The sequence below is a fragment of the Alligator sinensis genome, unplaced genomic scaffold, assembly GCF_000455745.1.
Source record: "Alligator sinensis unplaced genomic scaffold, ASM45574v1 scaffold135_2, whole genome shotgun sequence".
In the NCBI taxonomy this organism is placed as follows: domain Eukaryota; kingdom Metazoa; phylum Chordata; order Crocodylia; family Alligatoridae; genus Alligator; species Alligator sinensis.
In genome coordinates, this window is record NW_005842067.1 from 2,439,703 (window position 1) to 2,464,157 (window position 24,455).

General features: G+C 43.8%; 1 protein-coding gene across 8 annotated transcripts in view; it reads left to right on the forward strand.

Annotated features, from left to right (window-relative positions):
• The window catches only part of P4HA2 (prolyl 4-hydroxylase subunit alpha 2), a 71,307-nt gene that overhangs the window by 46,225 nt on the left and 627 nt on the right, over positions 1 to 24,455 (forward strand). For 7 of the 8 annotated variants that reach the window (XM_025204082.1, XM_025204080.1, XM_006023562.3 and 4 more), the window contains 11 exons: positions 162 to 313; positions 2,158 to 2,295; positions 4,117 to 4,356; positions 6,894 to 7,093; positions 8,457 to 8,633; positions 13,602 to 13,672; positions 16,086 to 16,185; positions 17,017 to 17,070; positions 19,195 to 19,260; positions 21,493 to 21,561; positions 23,233 to 23,329. In XM_025204082.1, coding sequence (XP_025059867.1) covers positions 162 to 313; positions 2,158 to 2,295; positions 4,117 to 4,356; positions 6,894 to 7,093; positions 8,457 to 8,633; positions 13,602 to 13,672; positions 16,086 to 16,185; positions 17,017 to 17,070; positions 19,195 to 19,260; positions 21,493 to 21,561; positions 23,233 to 23,329 — 1,364 coding nt within the window. Of the gene's footprint in view, positions 1 to 161; positions 314 to 2,157; positions 2,296 to 4,116; positions 4,357 to 6,893; positions 7,094 to 8,456; positions 8,634 to 13,601; positions 13,673 to 16,085; positions 16,186 to 17,016; positions 17,071 to 19,068; positions 19,129 to 19,194; positions 19,261 to 21,492; positions 21,562 to 23,232; positions 23,330 to 24,455 lie in introns of all 8 variants that reach the window. The other variant, XM_025204077.1, reaches the window with a different exon arrangement.

Below are 24,455 nucleotides of genomic sequence, written 5' to 3' on the forward strand. Positions count from 1 at the left end.
GGGGTCAGACTTAGTGATCTGCTTAGGTCCCTTCCCACCCTACCAACTATGAAACTATCTCACTTGGGCCCTGTAGCTCTGCCTGTGTGTTAGATGTGAAATTAAAATGACTTGCACTTGTAAATCTGCTCACAGATTCAGGCATACTCCTTTTTTTCCAGCTGGGCTGAAAAAATGGAGGCAGTGACTAGCAAATCAACATCAGATCCAGAAGGGTATCTGGCACATCCAGTAAATGCATATAAGCTGGTGAAGCGCTTAAATACAGAGTGGCTGGAATTGGAGAATCTAGTTCTTCAGGACACAACAAATGGTAAGGCATTCAAGGCAAGAAAAAGCTTTTCTGTAACTGTTGTAGGACCATCTCTTCTTTTCCCCAATGTTGTCGCTAGAACTGTGGAAAAACGTCTTGCTTTTTGGTTACCATTCCCCATTGCCCTTCATTCAACACCCAAAGAAATCCTGAGCTAGACCAGAAGCAGTTTCCCTAGTTTAGATTAGTTTTATTAGTTATGGGAGGCCTTTATGCTCTTTTGGAACATCAGGTGAAGAGCAGGATTGCGTTTCGAAAGGTCCAAATGTTAAGACGCTTGTCTTGTAAAGTATTGCTTGTCTTGAGAGTTGTGTTGTTAAGGCATAGATCTTGTTCCACTCAGTCTTCCCCATCTGCTTTTCTTCCTTATTTTCACACCAGCCCATGCATGTTTGGTCTTGGACTGTTTTGGCCTTTTAATAAGCGGATGGCAAAACTTCAGAATTGAGCCATGCTGCCCAGACTGGCTCTCCAGGGGTTTCTGATCATCTCCAGCACTAATAGTTGGTGGATCTTGCAGAGTTTGTGTTGATGACAACTATTTTAGTTTTTTATTCATGAGCCATTGTAAAAAAAAAAAAAAAAAAAAAAAAAAAAAAATCCTCCATATGCTAACCTTTTGCAGCATAGCCTTCAGAGAGCCTGCCTTGGATAGTTTCGCTTCCTCAAGCTTAAACACTTCCACTGCCAGTTTATTTTCATTGGACTTTCTGAAAGTAACAGAAGAAAAGGAGGAAATGTGTTTTTTGTCTGAACTGCACTGCATGTTTTTTCTTTCCACTCAGTTTAGACTAAAGTTTAGATGCTTTGAAATCTTTTTTTGGTGAAGACTTTATCAAATGGTGGAATAGTCCCTCTGAAGAAAACATAATGCTAATCTTTTTGGGCAAACCATTAATTCTACTGTGTTTATATTTGTCATCTTAAAAACTTTCTTTGAAAACTGGTACTATTGTGCTTTGCTGTAAGATTTAAAATGGCAGAGTTTTGTTTTTCTGTTTTTTAAAAGCGTTGAGGGATGCTTCAACCCATATATCTATTTGCATTTGACTTTATTTGGTCTGTTCTGTTAGTTAGTGCCTAAGAAAACAGGAACTAAAATGGCTCTGCTCTTATAACCTCACGACGTTGACCCAGCTCAGTTTTTTTTTGTACTAAGCAGAATCCACCTAGTCTCGTGGGTTAATTTCTGTAAGTAAAAGTACTTGCATTTCTTTGTTAAAGATGGGTCAAAGTGCAGTTTCAAACTGCGGTGTGGCCTGCCCTTACCCCAAGAGAGTAAGTGCTCAGTTTCTTTCCTTTGGAAATCTCACAAATGTGTTCTGGTTAGGGCTGACCGTCTGTCTTGGACCATCTGAGGTTTTTCAAGCTTGTCTGTATTACCTGGCACTCTGCATTCAAACTTGAAAGGCCTCTTGAAACCTGGCGGAGAAGGATCGCAGCAGTCTTGATGAGACGCTGCCTTAACAGAAGTCAGGGGAGCTGTCAGATGTGTATGGTGGGAGATGCATAGAGGATGCGTGTATGAAAAGCAGTGTTTGGGCTACAATATGCATAGCTGTACTTTTGTTAATAGCTTAGTCTTTTCTCATAGTATGCAGTTTACGTTGGGATTTCTGGCATTTTTTTTTAGCTTGAGTTTTAACTTTTTTATAAAACAAAACAACATTTAATGACTTGAGCCTGGCAAAAGAATGATTCGGTTGTTTGATACCTGTTGAGGAAAGATGCAAAACAAACCTGATGTTCATGGTCCTGAACCAGTCTGACTTTTTTTTTTTTTTTTTTTATCTGATTATTTGAATACTGGAACTAATTCATTCCTCCTTTTTTTTTAACTTAAGGCTTTATTGCAAACCTCACAATACAACGCCAGTTTTTCCCAACTGAGGAAGATGAGACGGGAGCTGCTAAGGCTCTAATGCGTCTACAGGACACATATAAGCTGGATCCTGAGACCATTTCTAAGGGAGTACTACCAGGTAACAGAGCAGTTCTCTCCTCTGCATATTCAGCTAGGTTAAAAAGGTGGTTGAAATCTTGGACCTTTTAAAAACTTCTACCAGTCTCCTGAGCAGTCCTATTATTGCACGTGATTTTAAAGATCTGAGAACCTAAGAGTTGTTTGAATTTTGGGGTTTTAATACTTTATGACTTAAGGGTTTTTCCTATTATCCTTAAGAATTGGCCATCCCATGTCCGGTGAAGGATGGGTAGCCATATGAAATCTTACACTGTAACTGAAAGGATGGTGTGAAGTTCTGCAGCCATGAGCACCTTCTCAACAAAACTCTGTTAAAAGAGTTTTCAAAGTTCATTAAGTGGTTTGTCAACAAAAAGTAGAGGAAGTTCTCCAAAAAAATGACCAAGCCCTCCAAATATTACTTGAGTTCATAGAATGTATTATGAAAGTCTCCTCAGTAGGTTGGTATATGTCTAGTTTCTTATTGAAAACCATTTTGATTGCAAACTTCACTGCACTTTTACTGTTGCATTTTAGCCCTCTTAACTGGGAGCTCTGAAAGCGCTATCAGACTTTTGTTGGAAGGATGCTCCTAGCAGAGGCTTAACAATGAAGAACAGTCAGGCACCATTGACCTGGTTGATCTTCCCTGTAAACAGAAGCATCCAAGAAAAATGAGCTGGTTACAGTCCAGTAAACAGGTTTTCCCAGGTGGGCTGTAGCTAAGCAGCACATATCTGATATGGGATTTGGAGGCACCCAAGGGATATACCTGATGGAGGTGGCTGCATAAGAAATCTCTGGTAGGTATGTGTGAGAAATATGCAATGAGATGGCGAGGCAGGCAGAAGAAAATTGGGCTGCTTAGTGTCGTAAACATTTCAGATCCTCCAGTCGCACCCGTTTTCTCTAAGTAGCTTACACATGCGTTTATATTTTCCCAGAGCAGCAGTCTCCTTCAAGGACAAGAATTTTTCATCTGAATTTTTTTGGTTTTGGTAGTGTAGAAGCAATTGTGGCAATAGTGTAAGCATGTCTTCTTGCATAGATACAGCTCTGAGGACACAAGCTCCTTTAAGTGTTAGTTCAGGTTTGTTCGTGTGTAAGTTGTACAAGGTAAGGGTGAGTTGGGATTTTTGGCTTGTTGACTATTTTTTGCAGGGAGTCACTGCAGTAGGCACAATCTTTTAAAAAGTTACAAAAAAAAAAAAGTGGTGATTACAGTATTTGGAGTCCCAATTGCCTTAATTATGATTGTCACACAGCCAAGGACCACTAGCTCCTCATTGTACCGGTCACTATAGAGCAATAATACAGGAAGTTCCTTTTCTAGGGAGCTCCCACTGTGATAGTTTGGCTCAGCAGTTTGAGCACTCGGCAGGGATTTGGAAGATTTGCATTTTGACTCATGACAAGTCACATAGCCTCTTTTTGGCTTAGTTCCCTACCACGAGTAGCATTTCCTTAATGCATGAGGAAAGGGAAAGCGCAAGGGGAAAATGCACTGAATATTTTGGCATGTTCCTATTCCATGGTAACCAGGGTCATATGTATGTGGTAGGCTGAGGGCAAGATAAGATTTAGATTCCTGATTTTATGCTAAAGTCATTGACTTCCATGGAAGTTAATCTCGTGGAATTGTGGCCAATTATGGTCCTTCTCTCCTTAAGCTAAATGGATCTTATTGAGCAGGAGAGGGTCTGAAATCTCACCGCTATCCACTGTCATGAGGTTTTCCAGATGATACATTCCATAGCTAACTTGCAGTCTGTTTCCAAGCAAGACAGCTTTTGACTCGAACATTTGAATAAAGGACTTAAAGCTTTATCTCTAATTTTAGGAACAAAGTACAGGTCTTCTTTGACAGTGGATGACTGCTTTGGCATGGGAAAAACAGCTTACAATGATGGAGACTACTATCACACAGTGCTGTGGATGCAGCAGGCTTTAAAACAGCATGAAGAAGGAGAGGAATCATCCATCACAAAAGCAGAGATCCTGGACTATCTCAGCTATGCCGTCTTTCAGCTCGGCGACTTGCACAGGGCCATGGAACTCACCAGACGTCTCGTTTCTCTTGGTAAGAACAAACGATCCATTTTTTTTTTTTTTTAAGCCAGAGCATACTGTAGGGGGCAATGCCAAAAACATCTGCATCCCATAAGCATGAGGGTTGACGGTCAGAATATCCTGCCATGGGACCTGCAATAAATGCTTACACTGGATCGGCAGTTTATTGTGCTGAACACCTTCCATACATATCCCACAATCCATGCAAAGTTTACCCAAAATAACAAACTTGTGTGTGTTGTCCCTGCATGAGGTTTGTTGTTTGCATGATAGCAAAGCTTGGGTTTGAACATGAAGGGAAAGGTCTCTGATCACCAGGGATCCTGGCTTTCTCTGGTAAAACATTAAGAATTCTCTGATTTTTTTTATTTATTTATTTTTTATTTTTATTTTTTAACCCCAAATCCATGATTAAAATGAAAGTCCCTGGCCCTGCTCCTGCCCCTCACTTCTCCCACAACTCCTAGCCCTGTGGAGGGGGCCCCCAGCTGCCAGTACAAGGCCTGGGACCCAGGTCCACAACCCCCTGCCTCTTGCAGGAGGGCAGTGGCTGCTACAGCAGAGCGGAGCCCAGTTTTACCTCTGTTGGCTGCCCACTGCGGGCTTGGGGGCAGGGGGGGATGCTTGGTGCTGCAAGAACGGCAGAGCTGTGCAGGAAGCTGCCTGTTGCTGTGAGCTCCATGCTGCCCTGGTGAGGCGTCCCCTGCCTGTGTGGCTGCAGCAGGGGCGGCAGCACAGGGTTGCATGCAGGGGATGCGGGCAGCGCGGAGCTCACAGTGGCAGGTAGCTTTCTGCATGGCTCCGCTGTTCCCTGCAGCGCCGAGTCGCGCACACTGGGCTGCGGAGGCCCTGGAGGAGGGCAGCAGGGTGGGGAGTACAAGCCTGAAGCAAGCAACATGCAGGCCCTGCCCCATGCACAGATCTGGGGGGTGTGGGTCCCCGCTGCCTCCCCTGGGAGTGCAGGCAGCGGCTGGAGCTCTGCCCACCTGCAGCGAGCTCATCCCAAAACTGCAAATCCGCAGGTTTCTCCAGTAAAATGAGAGATCTGCATTTGCCTCTAGTAAAAAGGTGAAATCCACGGTTTACTCCATTTTTCTGTGGGAAACTGAAGATCCGGATCCCTGCTGATCACTTGCCTAGGTGCTGTTTTCTCCTGCAAACCTCTTGCCTTCCTCACTCCTTTTTGCCACCAATATTTATAGGATGGGAAACTTGCCCACTTGAATGAACTGGGTCTAGTTTAGGCCTGGGCAAACTGCCTAATGCTTCTAGTCAAGCTGCAAGTCAAGGTCGTGACAAGGTTGCGAGGTATGGAAAATGAAATTTTTGAGGTGGGTGCACCCTAAAGTTGGTCATCGGCATGCAGTGCCCCAGGTTGCATCATAATCTATCCTAAAATGACTTCCTTCAGGAGCCGCCTGTGGGTAGTTTGGCCACTTCTGATCTAGTTCATGCCTTTTTTAAGTGCCTTCAAGTTGTAGCAGTTGTACTTCCACTGCTTTCTCTCTTGGTTGAAGAATGAGCTGTAGGTGAAGTGCAGTGGGAAGGAATCGTGGTTATACTTAGCCACATATTACATCAAATGTTCTTCACAGCTCATGCCTCAGTCAGGTGGGGTTGTATCCCTCTGCACTTTTAAATAGCCTTTAGCTGTCTCTTGGTAGAGGCTGAGGAGAGTTATTATATTAAAAAGAAAAAATACTCACCAGTATAACTTGGTAAAACTCTCTGACATCCTCGAATGAGATTCATCCTTCTTTTGCATGTTTATTAAACATCGTCTCCTATGCTGCAGCACGCTGCAGTGTACTTTGCCCACGTTAAGTCTTTATTGGCACCACCACACAACAGACCTGGCCTGCCAGTAGTGGGTTAGTGGTGTTATGACATCTAAAAAGGGCACTTGTTACTCTACCAGGATAGGCTGTAGTTCTTTTTCATGCAAGCTGGGAATGGTTCCTGTTATAAGATTAAAAAGTGGGTGGGGGAGGAAGAGTTGTTACTAAGAGTAAGGGAGAGCAGCCCTGAAGTTGTTGCTAGAAGTGAACTCAAACCAAAAGCCCAGAGATGAGCACACCAGCCTCTCTGGGAGACTTGTTTTGGTTTGAAATGTGAGGTATTGCAGAGAAATCCAAGAATATTTTGGCTCGGAAGCAATGCAGCATCTTGCACAGCTAACCAGGCCAAGCAAGCAGGTTGTAGCACCTGGACTGTACTCTTACCCTAGATACTCCCACTTGCTTTGAAATGCACATTGCCTGTACAGGTCCTTATAGGATCATGACCAGCTTCCTTGCAGGTAAATTGGGGAAGGAGAGAAACTGCTCAAGCTCTCCTTGCATGTATGCTTATATTGAATCTGACTTTGTGCTAATTTGACATTGGAGGTTGGAGCTTGTTGTGTGTCCATTTTAAAAATACTGTTTGCTGTGGCAAGGCTGGCACGGGCAGATGACTTTGCAGTATTTTGAGATGAAGTCTTTCACTGACCAGATTCCTGAGATGGTGTAACTCGTTAGTCCTGTCTATTTTTATTCCCCTCTGAAGACTCCACTCATGAGAGGGCTGGAAGCAATCTGCGATATTTTGAGAAGCTGCTGGAGAAGGAAAGAATGGCGACGTTATTGAACAAGACGTCCACTAGGACAGAACCGGTGATGCAAGGAGGGGTCTATGAGAGGCCTCCTGACTACCTGCCTGAGCGTGAGATCTATGAAGGTCTGTGCAGAGGTGAAGGAGTGAAAATGGTAAGAGAAGCATAAAGTACCAACAGTGATAACCAGCTTGCATTGTTCTTCCCAAAACTTGCATTGCACTACAGACTTCCAAGTACTAAGGCCTTTCTATAGCTTATGGCAAGTGATCTAGTTCATACTTCATCCTGAAGCCTGTAGCATTCTTGGGAGTGGGGAGGGAGAGAAGAAAGGAAGAGTAGGTGAGTTCAGTCCAGCCCATCAGTTACAGTGGTATTTAATGATTTGATATCGTCCCTTGACTCCCTTGAATTCTGCTCTTGGGTTTCCATCAGAGTTCCTACAATGTGGTAATTTGCCAAAGATCAGCGGGTGTGGTATAGTAGCAGACTCCATTCACTTTCTAGTTGCTCCATTTCAAGTTGGCTGCTGGGCAAATGCAAACCATTACTCAAATACTGTTTATAAAAAGGAATAATCTGCAGAGAATCTTTTTTTTTTTTTTTCCTTCATCTTAGTCCAGGAAGCTTACTATTCTTTGCCAGTAGGTGGTGAAAAGAACATAGTTTTTACTGCTTTGGAGAGCTATATATATACCTATAGGAAATGTGGTTGGTAGCTGCTTGTCCCCCAGCAGGTAGCTGCAGACTTTCCTAACTGTACTGAACTTCTGTATGAGTACTCTGCATTGCTGAGAGGGCTTGGGTTCTTCCCCTTGTGGGGTCAGTTAGTTATTGCTCTTGGAAGCAGCCTGCAGTGGAACTTGTGACTTTTTCGATTGTGCTATCTGAACAGCTAAGTAGGAAAGTTTCTTCCTGATGCTGCTCTCAAAGGATGGTGAAAGCAGTTGTCCAGCCAGTTATGCTGAGCATGCATGGTAGCAAAGCCTTCTAGCAGCCTTTTCCTGTTTTGAACTTTGTCCCTGCAGGGCATCTTAATCATTGTTCAAGGATGGGGAGAGCATGATTTTTAATACCTGTTTCAACTATGGTTATAAATCCCAGAGTAATTGCAGCCTTTTCGTCCTCTGGGCTTTAGAGATTTTTTTTTTTTTTTTTTCCTCCCCTAGCAACCCAGCTGCAATATCTTGCATGCAAGACAGCTGCCTACTTTGTCATTTGGTCTCCATAATACATTACAGATTATGATTAAACACTCTCACAGAATAAAGTTCCACAACACTTACTCAAGGGCGCACGGGAGGAAGGGCTGCTCTCAGATGTTTGCAGAGACATAGTCCAGTTTTTACCTGGTTAAATTCACTATGTCCACTAGACTGGACATCCAGTTTTCCAGTATGTCCTTTAGCATGGCATAAAGCAAACTGTTTTCATAGCTTTAAACATTTTTAAAGGAATAAATAAGTGCTTGAACAAAGTAATGTAAGTGTGTGTTGTCTGGGGATTTTATGGATCAGACACCTCGGAGACAGAAGAGGCTGTTCTGCAGGTACCACGATGGAAACAGGAATCCCCATCTGCTCATAGCTCCCTTCAAGGAAGAAGATGAGTGGGACAGCCCTCACATAGTTCGATACTATGATGTCATGTCAGATGAAGAAATAGAGAAAATCAAAGAACTGGCTAAACCAAGGGTAAGCGTTCCTCGTCTTGTGCTTCATCTCACCAGTGGCTGCTAGTTCCATGCCATAGCTCTAGCAGGGAAGGTGGGGTAAGTGGATATTAAATATGGGAAACTGAGCTAATATTGTGTGAAGCTTTAAGGTGAATCTTGCTTAAGTGCCTCGTGGGCTGTCTGCTTGGCATGAAGCAATGCCATGTGCAGCTGTGCAAGGTAGCCATGTATGTGCTAGACCCTGGATCAGAAGGAATGCAGCCACATTTTAAGGTGATCTCCATCTAAGTTTACTTGGCTCTTTTAGGGATTGGGCATAATTAGATGGGGTGCAGTGTTGCCTGAATAGCTATGCTGCTACTGAATCGGGAGTTAACATGCACAGAGCTACCTCTAGATGTTAGGATCCCAAGGCCCAGGCTTTTAAAGGCATTGCAGTGTTGAACAAAGCAAGACCCAAATCCCAGTAAATATCAGTGCATTTAGAAGATTAAATCCCATTGATTTCAATTGAAGTGAGTTTTATGTGGGTTTTTCAGAGCCTGAAAATGCTGCTTGAGTTAGGCTATGGTTGAGCTTGTTGTGGACAAACCTCAATAATACACTGCAGTTCAGGGAAGTAGGGCATGACATGGAGTATAATGAATAGAGCATGTTTTGTGCACTCCTCCACAGTAGCTCACAGACTTTGATTATTAGAACTGGTTTCTTTGCAACAGGAAATACTGGTCAGTGTAAAAGCATCACATGTTCTTTTTCTAAAGGTGTTTTAAGATACTGGAAGTATCTCTATTCTCCACCCTTGAGAGCTGCCAGCAGGGCAGAAAAGGGCTTGGTTTGGCAGCTCCCTTCCTTCCCATCTGAAGCACATCAAACAGTCCCCGAATTGATTTTTATGAGCCTAAGTTTTGGTGTGTTAATCAGATTCGGAATTGTAGTGACGGCATAACCAATAAACAATGATATGCTGCGCTGTACCATGAGCCTAACATTTCTTGTACGTTTGTCTAATTTTTAAGGACCGAAATTACCTCCTTTTACTTGCTAAATTCCAATAAGGAAAACAAATGCTACTGAAGGTGACATGCATTGTGCTCTGCCAAGTTTGACAAGAAGTTAAAACTCACTTCAGTTATGGTGGGGTCATGAATTATTCATGTTAACCTTTTTTTTTTTTTTTAGCCATTGCTGTAAACTGTAAATCCTGTCGGGGTAATCATTGTGCTTATATCATTTTTAATAGAACATGCAAGTATAATTGGATCAGAGTGAGAAATTGATACCGTCAGGAACATGAATTATATTTAGGAAGTTCATGAAGCTCAGACTTCTATGCCTACCAGCCAGCTGCCTTGGCAGCAGACTTTTTGTGTGTGTTTTGAAGCCTTGCTCCTCTGGGAACGGAGGTTATTTACCACAGTTCCATCATGCTTTAAAGCACTTCTTGAAACTTCTTAAAAGTTACTCAAATTCAAACCAATCCATATTACTGATTTTTTTTTTTTTTTTTTTTTTTTTCTTTCTAATCAAAGCAAATTAGTTTCAAGTAAGATAGTCATTAACAGCTCATTTAACCTAGCCTGCTCTTGCTGCTCAGGAATATATCCTATATATAAAAACCCAGGGGCCTTGCTCTCACTGCTTTCATATTGGTATACCACCATTGATTTAAATGGAATTCCATTTGATCCAGCCCCCTGTATGTGAAATCAGGGTGAGGCCCAATGAAAGTAGGTAAATTATATAATTTTAGATGTACGTGTGTGTGTGTGTGTGTGTGTGTGTGTGTGTGTGTGTGTATGTATATATATATATGTATATATATGTATATATATATATATTCTGGTGCAGTTTGCAAAATTTTAATTTTTCACTCTCTATGATCTAATTGCAGAGTTGCTTTGAAACTGTGGTGTTATGGCTAAAAAAAGTGGAAACTAGAATGCTGTGATGAGATAATTCCTTCATAAAAAAAATAATTTTGAGCCAGGAAACTTTAGTCAGGATTCATGAGAGCTTTGCAGAGAACTTGGAAGTAGGGTACAGTATTAGTCTCCTGGACCTTGGGACCGCCTGTGTTTTAGTCTAGAAGACCTCCTTGAAATCTCTCCTCTCTGTTCCAAGCAATTGTGAAATTGCTTCATGTTCAAGTGCCGAAGCTTCATTTTGAAGTTAAGCAAGCTGTGGGCAAGCTGTGGAGCCAAGTGAAGATAGCTATGCAAATACTGGGTTTTTCATGTTTCACTTACAAAACACAGTTGGTTTTTGTTCTGATTACAAGGCAATTTTAACTTTTAAACAGGAAATCATTTACTTTCTAAGTAAGTGTCTCCCGTGAACCTAGAGAAAGTTCAGTAAAACTCTGGATTTTACTGGTGTGGAACAGTTCTAGCAGGTTAACATAGGACGAATCTAAATTTCAGTACTGGGCTTATTTGTAATCCTGATGTTTCTGCTTAGACAAAGGTGTAGCAGAGAATATTTATGGAGCGTTGCTGGATTCGGACAGATAATGCTGTTGGTTGTCTTGGTTTGCAGGGAGAGCTGTACTCTGAAAGTCTTGAAGCAGCAGCTGGGGGGATGGTCTAAACTGGATCCAAAACTCTATTTAAAGAGATGAACTGGTAAAGGAAGGTTAGATGTAATTCTCTGAGTAGAGCAAGTGTTTCATACCGGTTCTTTACATGCTACAAAATACCTGTTACCCAGACTGTTCTCTCTGCCATTGGAAGAGCTTGGCTTAAAGAAAGCTTAAAGAGCTTGGGTCTTGGCTTTAAAGAGCTTGGCTTAAAGAAGAGATCTGCAGTACTTTTTACCTTCTGCCAGCCATGATCTGTTGTGACTAGGTCCATCATAAACTGAAAACAGTAGGTGAAAGAGTCTGTTTCACAGTAAAATGAGCCATTTGGTCACCAAACAAGAGATGACATAGGTTAACGATGTAGCCAGGCATATTTTATCTTCTCTTCATTCAGGTCAACTTGTGGCTACAGAAAGAAGCCATATGGTGAGCTTCAAAATGGAGACATAATGAAGAGTTTGGAAAGCTAAATTATATCACTGAAAAGCAATGCCTCATTGTACAAATAATGAACAATGTTCAGCCAGCTTGACTTTCCTGCTGTGATTTATGGAGCAGAGATCTGGAATAAAATACCAAATGAGTCAGAATCATGGGAATAGTAACGCCAAGAAAACTAACGAGCAGATTATAAGGCAAACCAGAGCGGGACATGTTTAGGGGAATATGAAGGAAAATCTGAGCAGGCAATGGGAAAAGATAAAACAAAAGGGATGAGAAATGAGGGAGAATCTGTAATTAAATGGGATGGAAGTTGTGGGGGAGATGGACTGAAAATGTTTCACTACCTACAGAACATACTTGCAGTGTAGACTCACTTGATTCAGTGGAGTAGAAATTCTGGCTTTAATTTATTTTTGGTTCAGTGTTTAAATCCCAAGTGACCCAGCTGGTTTCGGTAGAATTGCTCTGGTTTTAGAGAGGTGTCACAATCCTGCCAAGTTGCAAAAAGGCTTTACATCGTTCATCTTCAGGGCATATAACTAACCTCACAGCATCCTTCTGGGGCAAGGCTGTGCCATGCATCTTACAGATGGAGGAACTGGACATGTAATTTAATATCTTTATATAAGGTTAGACTATGCACCTACTTCCATGAGCTCTTGCTGGCTACCTGGGCTGATTTTTGTTTGTTTTTCACCTTAAAAATACTAGATGGAATTGTTCTGATGCAGGGGCGCTCAACCTCCAGCCCGCAAGCCAAATGCAGCCCGCAGGACTTGGTCATCCAGCCCACGGGCTCCCCATGAGTTGGAAATTTGGCAGTGGAGTCGGATCAGGGCTGGGCCATGCCATGCATTGTGGGACTGGATTGGGCTGGGCCAAGCACCTCTCCACCATTCAGTTGGATCAGATTTAGGTCATTTTTCCCACCCCCCCCCTTGCATGCCAGGAACAGGGTCAAGCCAGGCCACGCTATTCTCCCACATGCTGGGATCGGGGCATTGTCCCTCTGGCCTGCTGGACAAAAAGTTTGGAGACTGTTATTCTAATGCACCCACTCATCTTTCTTGCTTTCAGCCAGCCCGTTCCAGAGGTCCAGCTGTTCTTGTCTTATTAAAGGGGGGGAAAGCTGCTTGAGTTTCTTAATTTTCTGCTGTTCCTTGTTGCTGATATTGACTCAGGCTGTGCTAAAGGCTGTCTTCCACACCTGAGCAGCAAGCAACATTGACTACCAGTGTCAGGAGATGCTATGGATTATGTTGCCCAGCTTTGTGGGCCAGATGAGTGGTGCAGGACTGGTCTATGGACCAGATATGGCTCCATGGACCTCCTCCAGCTCGCCATGCCACACTTGCTACATGTGCACATCTGCAGCATGCCTCTGCTTTCCCCTCCTCCCCCCAGCTGGTCCATGACCTGTGCTGCACACTCCATGGCCCATGCTGCACATGGTGCCTATGCTGCTGGTCCAGGACTGTGTGGTGTGCATCCTAGACTGGCCAAGGGGGGTTGAGGGGTGCTGCATGTAGCACAGATCTTGAAGTCTATATATAGACCCAGGCCCTGCATGCAGGAATAGTCTAGTCCACGCTGCTTAGGTCGGCTTGGACCCATGGGCACCACCAGGACAGGTGACAGGGCTCTGGGGTAGATGTGGTCCATGGGCTGTATCTTTGATGCCCAGTGTAGCCCCTTAATTAGCCAAGGATCAATGCCTATGCCATCTGTGCTTCTCCATGGACTGCTGTAGTGTGAAATCAGAATTGGCTCTAGACTGGAGCTCTGAATTTTACCCAGAAGTATATCTAAACCAATACTTTTGAGTCTGAAAAATGAAAGTGATGCATGTGGTAGAGTACTGATAGTGTGTGCGTGTGTGTGTGTGTGTGTGTGGTCATTATGCAACATGATAATGACTCTTTACCACTACCCTTCCCTCCTTTGCAATCTCTTTCAATGCAGTTGGCACGAGCTACAGTGCGTGACCCCAAAACAGGTGTCCTAACAGTGGCCAGCTACAGGGTGTCTAAAAGGTAAGGTTACTTGTCAGAGTGCTTGCTTTCTTGTCTTCACAGTCCACTCCACCTGAACTCAGTGCTGCAGCTGTCGCTACTAGTCCACGTGCTCTTACCATTCTCCCCTGATCTGCGTGCTTTTACTGACCGGATGTCACACGAGTGTTAACAAATCTGAGTGTTAACAATTTTAGTCATATTCGCTACAATTTTTAATTTCTGACTGCTCCTTACATGAGGAACAAACCTTTTTTACAGGTTTTTAATACGCCCTCTTTTTTTATTCTTGATCCTGGAAATGGAGTATTTGCACATTCTTCTTTCTCCAGGGTTTAGAGATTTGATATAGATTAACTTCTGTTTATAGCATCTGTACCTTGAGTATCTGCTAAGATATTTTTACTTCAACCCTTATGTTAATGTCCAATTTAAAGCAGCATAATAGAAGTTATTTTAATGAGGGGGGGTTTTTTGTGAGTCTCTGTCCAACATACTAATATAGGTTAGCATAACTGTATTCATCCTTTTGACTTTTGGTAGTCAAATTACTTTTTACCAAATAACTGATATGTGGTAATCGTTATAGTATTACATAGGAATCTTACAGTATGCTGTGACAGATTGGAAGAAGAAAACTTCTTTAACAAATAATTCTTGCAGGGCCAGGATGAGGGCTACCTAGTATATTTCTGTTTAAGATTAATCAGCTTTTATCTCTTGCGTCTCCTTTGCCATATTCCTACGAAGTACTTGGTTTTTCTGGAGGGGTAATGAGCACTTTTTCTTTTGTTAAACTAGTGGTGACTGCTTGCCCAGCAAGTCCATCTGAGTTCAAAGTTAAGAAGGATGGACTGCAAACTTGCAGTAGGCTGGTGGTATTTCAAGAGGAGAACTCTGCTGGCTTTGCTGGGCATTAAGTGGGGCATATGGGGCCCTTACACACATGTGGGGAGCCTGCTCTGACGCACTGAAAATCCAGCACACCAGAGCAGACTCGATTAATTGAGTGTACTGGAGCACATAAATTGATGCGCTCTGGCAGCGTTGCGCATCACATGTATATCAGTGGTGCAGGGCACCTCCACACTGAGAAAGTGATGGTAGTGTGCTGTGAACTAAAATACGTTCTGTGCGCTTTAGTTCAAAGTGCACCCTCGCCATTTGCTCAGCATGGAGGTGTGCTGCATTGCTGATGCACGTGAACACTTTTAATTAGTGCAGTTCACTAATTAAAAGTGCCCAGCACCACATCAGGAGCACATGTAAAAATGCCCATGAAGCCCAGCTCTTCCTTGGGTGCATCCATCTATGTGAAGATGCTCTTTTTCAAGAAAGGGAGGCTTTTCTACCAACCCCAGAAGTACCATGACTGGATTTCATGGTGTCTGAGAGCCTGGGTGCCAGGCTATCCAGGACAGCCACATCAGTGTAGTGTCAGCTGCTGTTGTACTGGCACAATCTTGCCTGTCTTGTCCGTTTCTAATCCAGATTGCAGTCTCTTTTGTCCTCTGTGCCAGTGTGGCATATTCCTCCCTCCCCAGACAAAACCAAATCAATCAACACCATGAACCTGCTATAACCGTGCAGGTCACTGTTTGGAATGGTGGTGACTTCTGGGTTAGAAGTGAGGCACGTAAGCTGTTGCTGGTTTCCCCATGACTAACTCCACACTTGGCCGTGTGTTTATCTGAGTGCACTGTCTCAGAGGTCTTAAAATGACTGTGCACCTAAAGTTCCATTTTGCTCAGGGTGTTTTTTTTTCCTCCTCCCCCAAGATAACATAGAAAGGAATGTCATTGCTACTGGAACTGTTAAGCCACAAGCTGGCGTTGGTGTAACTTTCCAGAAGCTACAGCTGCTGTTTTCTTCCCAGATTTTATTTCATCACCCCCTTAAACCAAGCTTCAGTGTCCTTCAAAAACTACCTTATTTGCATTCTTTTTGAGACCTCAGTTATTGGTTGCCCATCTTGAAATGACACTAAGATATTGAGAACCTGCAGCCCCCTTCGCAATCTGCAGATACCTGCCAATGAGGCCTAGTTATCTCAAGTTGGATGTGAAACAGAAAACATGAGAGTCCTAGCTTGAACTTGTGGCAATATCTGCATCGAAGACTAACTGAAAGCTTTTTTGCCTTCTCCTTCATAGAAGGAACCACTACCTTTTGCTGCTGCTCCTTCCTCCCCGTCAGTAACAGTGGTACTATATGTGCACTAAAACCAAAGCTCTTCCCACCTATTTCTGCTGTCTGTTAGATGAAACTGGAAACTTTTGCAGGTCAGAAAGTTTGTTAAAAACCAGCAAAGTGTCTGGGATAGACTTGGTGTACCAGACAGCAAATGGATAGTTTTTGACTCTTTGCATTTCAGTGTGATTTAGATTTTCTTTCAGTGTTCTTTTTTTCTTCCCTTCTTCCCCCACCTCCATAGCTCGTGGTTGGAGGAGTATGATGATCCCATCGTTGCTAAAGTGAATCACCGAATGCAGCATATCACAGGGCTGACAGTGAAAACAGCTGAACTATTGCAGGTTTGTATCACCATTTCCATGAACGACTCGTGCCCCCGGCGGCTGGGGCGGCAGGAGCCCGGCAGTAGTGAGCAGGTAGCTCCCGCAGACGCCGCTGACGCTGTCAGTGGTGGGGGGCAAGTGCCGACCAAGGGTCGGCGACCACCCACAGATGCCACCAGCAGCGTCTGCGGTGTCCAGCAAGGATTGTGGACCACCCGCAGGCGGTGCCAGTGACAAGATGACAAGCAGTGACTGCCTGCAGGTAGGGGGTGCACTGCCATGCTCGGGGGGTGCACGTGCACCTGCATAAACCCCCTATGCGTCTCCCCTGACCACTTCTTTCTAGGGTCAACATCCAGGTGTATCCACCTTCCACACCAATTGGAGAATCTAGTTTTGGCCTCAGACGTGGACACAGCTATGAAAGTATTCCATGCCTCTTAACCATGGAAACCCTAAATGCAGCAGAACTGGATGTTCCCATGGGAAGAAGGGGCCAGAAGCTAATGCAGGCACTTACCCAGTCTTTGCTGCCAAACAGCGCAATGGGGCAGTGTGTTCTCCATGCTTATGGTGTTCACAGAAGTGGGGAATATGGCTATGAAGTAGGACAAGAGGGCAGAGGATTTGCTGTCCTGGGGACCTACCAGCTGGAGGAAGGACTAGACCCTGGGCAGGGAAGGATGTTTTCTTTTTCTTACCTTACACGTGTGTAGATGCATCAAAATAAATAAATTACCGGCTCCATTTCACATATGGCCTTGGTTGTCTTTTCCTTAATTAAGCAGAACAAATGTTTTCCTTGCAATCAAATCTGTAATCGGATGTGCATTTCCCCTTACCCCTTAGGTTGCTAATTATGGTTTGGGAGGACAGTACGAACCACACTTTGACTTCTCAAGGGTAAGAGCACAATTTCAAATGCATTCTGCACATCGTAAGCCTGTGCTTTGATAGAGCAGCGCGTTGTCAATGGGGGGAAGTGGAATTTCAGTAGGAGCGTAGAGCCTGTGTGGCAGTTGCTGACCCTCTGCTGTGTCACCATTGCTGGCGGTGTGCAGCAGGCACAAGAATACTTTGGAACCAGGAATCCCATAGCACACTTTCAGGTGGGATTCTTTCGTGTCCATTTGATTTAAACCAAAGCTTCTGTCATTAAGAGAAGGGTATATCCCAGTTCATACACCATTCCTGCATGGACTTCTGCACCCCCATAGTATTCCATTGGTTCCTTGAGCATGTGGGTTTGCATTAGTAGGGATGGGGGATGCAGGGGTAGCTTTGAAACAAATGCTGAGTGCTAGGACAGTTCAGGTCCTCAGCAAACTTTTGCTGTGACTTGCCAGCAGCCCTCCCCTGTTAACTTGGGGATTACAAAGCTTCTTGATATAAGTCAGCACAGCTAATTCTCTTCAGAAGGGCTGAGTTAAAGCGGATGAGCCATCAAGTTGGCCAGTGTGATCTTTATTTTTGGATTAGTTGGCTAGGGTGGAGCTGCACTTGGATTTTAGCTGATAATCGTTGCCACAGTTAAGACAAGGCGGTGCTTGGATTCGTGATGGGTTTGAATTGGTCCTCCAGGCTCTGTATGCATTGCAGATTTCAGAAGAAAAAGTTGAAGAAACTTGCAGTTTCTCAAACCTGTCCCACAGCTGTTGGCTTGGTCAGAGCACTCTGTACAAAGCATGTAACCAAATGTTGTGGTTGATTTTGTTTTTGTTTTTTTAAAAAAGCAAACAAAAAAACCCCTCACTTAAAGAATATTTCTTACTTCAAAAATTAAATAGGTCATGCAAAACTTTTAGATGCATCTTAAGAAACCCAAATTCTAAAATCTGCATGTGGCCTGGCCTTGGCAGAAGTGCTTCAAGCCTGTGGAGTTCCAAGTTTTAAGCGCTGTCTTGTGAATTTCTGGCTTTAATTTGCATACACATGTTTTAGAATTGCAGTGCCTTGTATTACCCCTTTCAGAGGCCATGTTTGCTCTTGGATACAAAACGATCTTTGAACTATTTCATGTTTTTAGATTTTTTTTTTTTAACCTTGATTTGTTCCATTTCCTGATTCATCTTCGTGATGACTTTCTTCTTTGTTCCTTAGTAGCAGTGCATCTTAACATCTCCTGGCTGAAATAATGTATTGCTTGGCAGTGGGAATCATCTGTCGCTTTTATCTGTGGGGATAGGGAAGGAGAGATTTAGGGGATGGTCAGATATTTTCTCTATTTCTAATGTGGGTCTAGTGTGTGGTCTTTAACAAATAAGGCCAAGGCATTTCCCAAGAATCAATGACAGATTGGATTCTTGTCCTGACTTGAGGCCAGTCAGTCAGTAACCTAAGCTGGGGTCATTATTACTATTACAGTACTTCACAGCTAGCCCCAAATACATTTCCTTCCCTGCAGCAAAATGTTTTGGGTCTTTATTTTCCTATACTGGAGCAGTTCATTTGACCTGTGCTGTTGCTTCCATACAAGGCATTTCAGAAGCTAGGTTCTTATCTATAAACCTGTTGAAATCAGTGTACACTTAATGGTCAGTACAATGGCCAGCCACACTGAAGACTTCAGAGATGTGCTCATGTTGAGGTGCACATCTTTTTTGTGTGCATGTGCACATGCTTTGGGACAAGGTGCTCTAAAACTGCCATTAGTGCTATTCTGCTGCCTGAAGAAGGTCATTAGCATTGAGTTGGTGTTGCTTTCCCTTTATAACACCTCAGCATGCAAGGTGCAAGCATTTCCAAACTTGGTTTGGCTGCAAGGTATCTAGTGGCTTTATCTGCTGTCCATATGCAGTGCCCAGCTCCTGGACTGGGGGCCTAAAGCTCTTTCTGCAGACCAGAATGTAACGTTAGCAGGAGCCTGTTTGGAACTTGGGTTAAAGTTGTTATCTATTACAGCGACCCTTTGACAACACACTCAAAACGGAAGGAAATAGGCTAGCGACGTTTCTTAACTATGTAAGTACCTCTGTGTCCTTGTCTGTGAGCTTGAAGTTTGCAGTTCATTCTCATTTAATTTTATAGAAAGATGAGCCTGATGCTTTCAAGCGTTTAGGGACTGGAAATCGCGTGGCCACTTTTTTAAACTATGTAAGTATGACAATCCACTATCCATTGAGTGAGGCTTTCAGTTGCATTTCATTTACAATTAACCCGTTGCACAAGCTGTAGAGACTCGCTAAAAGCTACAGCATCTTGAGTTGGGGGTGTTCCTTGTTCTCACAGCATCAGTTGCTATCGGGTTTCCTTCACCCCAATATAGAAAACCTAATTTGTGTGGGGACCAAATGTTCTCTTTGTTACACTAGTGCAAACTCAATGGATTTGCACTTGTGTGTAAGGAGAACTTTTGAAAAAAATGATTTTGAAACTGCGTGCTTGGAGGGCTTCAGATACAGTATTCCACTCAGCACTAAATGTTTAGTCAAAGGGTCTCTTATTTTTCTTCAGCCAGGATCTGATGGCACATGATGTTGTGGGTCCCTTGACAGCCTCTTTATTTTAATTGCCCGCTAAAAGCTGGTGTACTGTAGAGTAGATTATTGCCTTCACAAGAAACAGCGTAACAGAACTGCTAGCTTAATTGAGAAACTGGCAAATAGAGGAGTACTGAAAATGGTAGCATAGTGCATGGTCAGCATGCAGCCAAAAAACCATATACGTTGGAGGTATATGCATATTCCCCAGTGAATACAGGAGGTCTGCAAGCTGGTTCAAGACGGTATATGGGCCTGTGTTTGTTTTGATGGCGATTTTTTTTTAATTCTGACAAATAGCCTGCACTTTACCTGGCAACTGTAAAGTGAAGATGGGTTAATTTGATCTTTAGTCCAATGCAAAGAGTGACAGAAGCATCCTGGGAGGTTTTTCAAATTTCAGTTGAGGCTGATCAGTTCCTTTTGAATTGCAAAGAAATCTACCCTTCTTGTATTGCCATGTTTAACATATTACAAGGTGTCCCAAGTTGCTGACTATAAAAGAGTGGTTTGTTGCTGTAACAGGTTTTTTTTTTAACTTGCTGAGCTGTATGCACTATGCTTTGTAAATTAAGAGAACTGAGAAATGGCCTGGTAGACCCAATGGCAGCCTGTGCCCTTTTATTGTTGGTACCAATGGTACATCAAATGTTAATAAGTTTTTAGTTTTCTGCTCACAACCAAACGTCAGCAGGGGGAAAAGGTGAAGATTGTCGGCACTTTCCCAGAAATGGAACTGGCAGTTTTGCTGCTACAGGCAGCACTGAACCTACTACCAGACCTCTCCCGTTACAGCCTGAATCCTGATCCTTTGAAATCCATGGAAGTCTTTTTTGACTTCAGTGACCTTCAGATCAGGCCCATAAAATGTAGCCCTTTAATGGGAGTTGGTTCAAAATAGATCAGATAAAAATGCATTCCAGTGCAGAGGGTCAAAGCAGGAACAAGCAACACTTGAGATCATCCTTATTAGCTGTAGCGTTTATTTTTTAATTTGAAAAGTTTAATTGGTGCACAGACCTCTCTGCTCTGGGGGTGAATGACATCCATAGCCTATACGTAGGGATCTCCGTAAATCACACTGGAAGTATACCCCCCCCCGGCTGCATCTCCTTTAATATTTTCATTTTGCTGCTTACCACCACCCATCCCTGCCCTGATTGGTTGAGGGGCTTCACCGGCTGGGCTGTTTGCCACTGATTTGCCAGGGAAGTGAAAACCATGGCGCATTTAAAATCTCTGCCAACTGGGGGGGGCAACAACATGAAAAACAAAGGACCCACTGCAAGTGGCATTTCTTGTACTATTTATGGACATCCCGACCTGTACGTACAGAAAGCAGAGTGTGCAGTTTCCTTGTGGTACATTGCATCTCTGTCAACTGCTTAGGAGTCCTTACAAGTAAATGGTGTAAACCAGTTCAAAGGATGTGGTTCCAATTCGCAAATGAAATGTGTGGTGAAACAGGAACTTGTTATTTATCCTTTTGTTATTTGGATTATAAAAAGTTGCAGAGAATTTTTTCAAACCAACTTATACTATCAATTTATTTACAATGGGTCGATTCATAATGGCAAAGTACAGAACTCATACAGTTCTCATACAGGAAAAGTTATTTGTATAGCAAATTCATGAGTAACATGAAGTGAACAAAAATATCAAGGTGCTATGTACCTGAAGAGATGCTCATTCTCAGAATTCAGCATCCTTTTCTGGCTAGTACCTATTTATAGAGCATGTGAATTATAGCTTTCTGTTCTTGCAGGTGCTGTGGGTATGTCTGTAACTATTCAGTGATAGTGATACCATCATAACATGTATGCATTGTGGTTACTTATTTTCTCAGATGAGCGATGTAGAAGCTGGAGGTGCCACAGTTTTCCCAGATTTTGGGGCTGCAATTTGGCCCAAAAAGGTAAACCTGGCTTATCTTTGTTTCTCTCCCTCTTGTCTGTTAACCTGAACGTTGTTTATTCCATACATTTAGCAAGCCAGCTAGCATGGATATAACAGTGGACTTACGGACTGTCCTAGACTCGAGACCAGAGGGCGGCAAAATACGGCCTGCGGGCTGCATCCAGCCCACTGAGGGACTCTTTTCAACCCATGGCAGGTCCCTCAGTCCCACCTGGCCCAGGCGCTGTCTGGCCCATGGTGCATATGGGCCCCCCGGGGATGTAGTGGGGCTGGGGCAACTCTGCAGCTGGACTGCATTTTCAGGTAGTCCAGGTGGCAACAGTCCTTCCAGCTGCCACCGCCACTGGCTCCAGCTCCGTGGTACTGGTGGGAGCTGTGCGCACAACCCTGATCCCAACCCAGCCCATGCCTGCTCTGGACCAGCCAGGACCTATGCGCATAGCCCCGGCCGTGGTCTGCCCACAGTGAGTGGCAGCCAGGCAAAAGCTGTTGCTGGGCATGGGGGGGAAAAGCAGCCACCTCCCCCTTGCTGCTGCCAGGCTCTTCTGGCTGCAGCTGCCTGAAGCCTGCACCTGGGCTGCCCTGCAGCTCCTCTCTGCTGCTGTCACCACCACCTCTGGGCCATTCAGCAGGGCAGCGGTTGCATTGGAGAGGAGCTACAAGACAGCCCGAGCAGGGGCTCTGGGTGGCTGCAGCAAGAATGGCCCAGCAGCAGTGAGGGCGAGGTGGTCACTTTCCCTTGTGCCCAGCTGCTGTTACTGCCACTGCTGCTCAGCATGGGCAGGCAGATTTGGAGCAGGTGTGGGGTGGGCTGGGGTCAAGGTTGTGCATATGGGTCCCAACTGGTCCAGAGCTTAGTCCAGTGTGGCTGGAGCAGGTGCAGGGTGGGCTGGGGCTGTGTACTCAGATGCTGCTGGGCACTGGTGGCCTTGGCAGGGAGGAGCTGCAGTACACGTGGGCTCCAGGCTGTTATGAGGAGGGGAGGGTAGTGACCAGTCCGTGACAGTTCCCTAGAACTGCCTATGTGGCCTGCAGGCCCAAATACTTGCCCGTCCCTGCTGCAGACTTATGTGATGCTGTGTAGAGACAATGAACCCTAATTCTGAGTAACTAGTCATGTGCTGTACACAGTCCAAACACTGCATAGAGCCGCTCCTTTAACAAAAAGGGAATTGCATGCAGGTCAGCTTACTCTCTGCTCAAAACGCAGAAAATGCTCATCTCCTCTTTCCTTGGGACTGCCTTTCATTTAATCCAAACAAATATATACTTCAGCATGAGCTACTATAGCAAGACACTCACTACTTCAGATTTCTCTGTTCTAGGACCCCTTGTTTCCTGTTCTTAGTTCTTGCTGATTTAAAGATTCCCAACTCATTGACGCTCTTGAGTTTATAATTCCTGAGTTCTCATATCAGTCAGTAAAATGGCTCTTTATGCTGGGTCACAGCACAATTGTAGGAATAAACCAGAAAAAATTTAGATGAGCAGAGGGAGGTGAAACAGAGCCTTAATTTGGGATTAAAACTAGTTTGTATCCCTGCCAGCAGTAAACTTTTAAGTAACAGTGCCGGGTACACTTGCACATGTATACATCTGCAGGCCTTTACAAGCACTCTGAAATCCTCCATTGCGTTTCATTTAATACAAGCTTGCTTTCACTTTTCAGGGTACAGCAGTGTTCTGGTATAATCTTTTCAGAAGTGGCGAGGGTGATTATAGAACAAGGCATGCAGCTTGTCCAGTACTAGTTGGGTGTAAATGGGGTAATTAATTGTTCTCTAGTTGACTTCAGTAGTTTAAAAAAATGAGATTTTTATGAAGATATATTTAAAAAAAAAATAGTATGTTATGAATGTCTTGTCTTGTACATTCCTACGAATGTCTTGTACAGTAGTTCTGTAATGCTGGTCTTGCCAAATACCAATGACACCATCAGTGTGGCATAACATTTCAGATGCAATATTGCCCTTGATCTCAATTATTGCATTTACTACTCAGTGTCCTTCAAGTCACTTTAACCATATTGACACCCCAAAGGAAAGGAAATTCTGCTATTTCAGGGTGGTATATCTCCTCCAGGTGCCAACAACTTGAAAATCCAGGGTGGTTAGAGATCAGGGTCCTGTTCCTACAAAACGGTATTCATGGACTTCATCTTGAATAGAATAGTTTACCTGAAGTCAAGATGAGTGCTCCTAAAATTGGAGGCAAATTCTTTTTTTAAACAAATACTTTCTTGGTTGCTGCCTCAGGAAATATGCTTAATTTATTGACCCGATGTTCTGGAAAGTGACACTGTGGTTGGTTGAGTAGTATCTGATCTACTTTTGCTGTGCTGGCACCTTCAGAACTTTCAGGTGTAATAAAGTAAATGAAGATGAAACAACGTAGAAAGAGGAGCATTTTCTGCAGTGCAGTTAGGATTGCTCTAGTCTGTTCAAATTGCCCTACATAAAGTGGTTAGAAGTCTCCCTGAACCCCGGCATGGTTAACTTCATCCTTGCCCTGGAATATTTTTTCCACCCTCTGATTGGAATAGATGGTATTTATGCTATGTTGTAGAAGCAAATAGATTCAGATGCTGTTAGACAAACCAAGTTAAATTCTACAGTTACACCTTAGGTGGTCATGTTTGTGACCTTGGAAACGATGGCCATATATCTTTTTGGGAAGAAAGGTCTGTCTTAGCTAGTTGCTACACACCATTTGCTCTCCCATTTTAGCACAGAGGCATTTCAGGGTGTGGCAGGGACCTTGCTGGAGCAGACTGCACTGGAGAGTGGCCCCAAGCTTGGGGGAATGTTCCTTGTGCTGCTCCAAGCTGTTCGGATTTGGAGGAGTACCTTCCTCCTTGCTCCCTGAGTCATCCCATCCCTTGTGAGGAAGGGG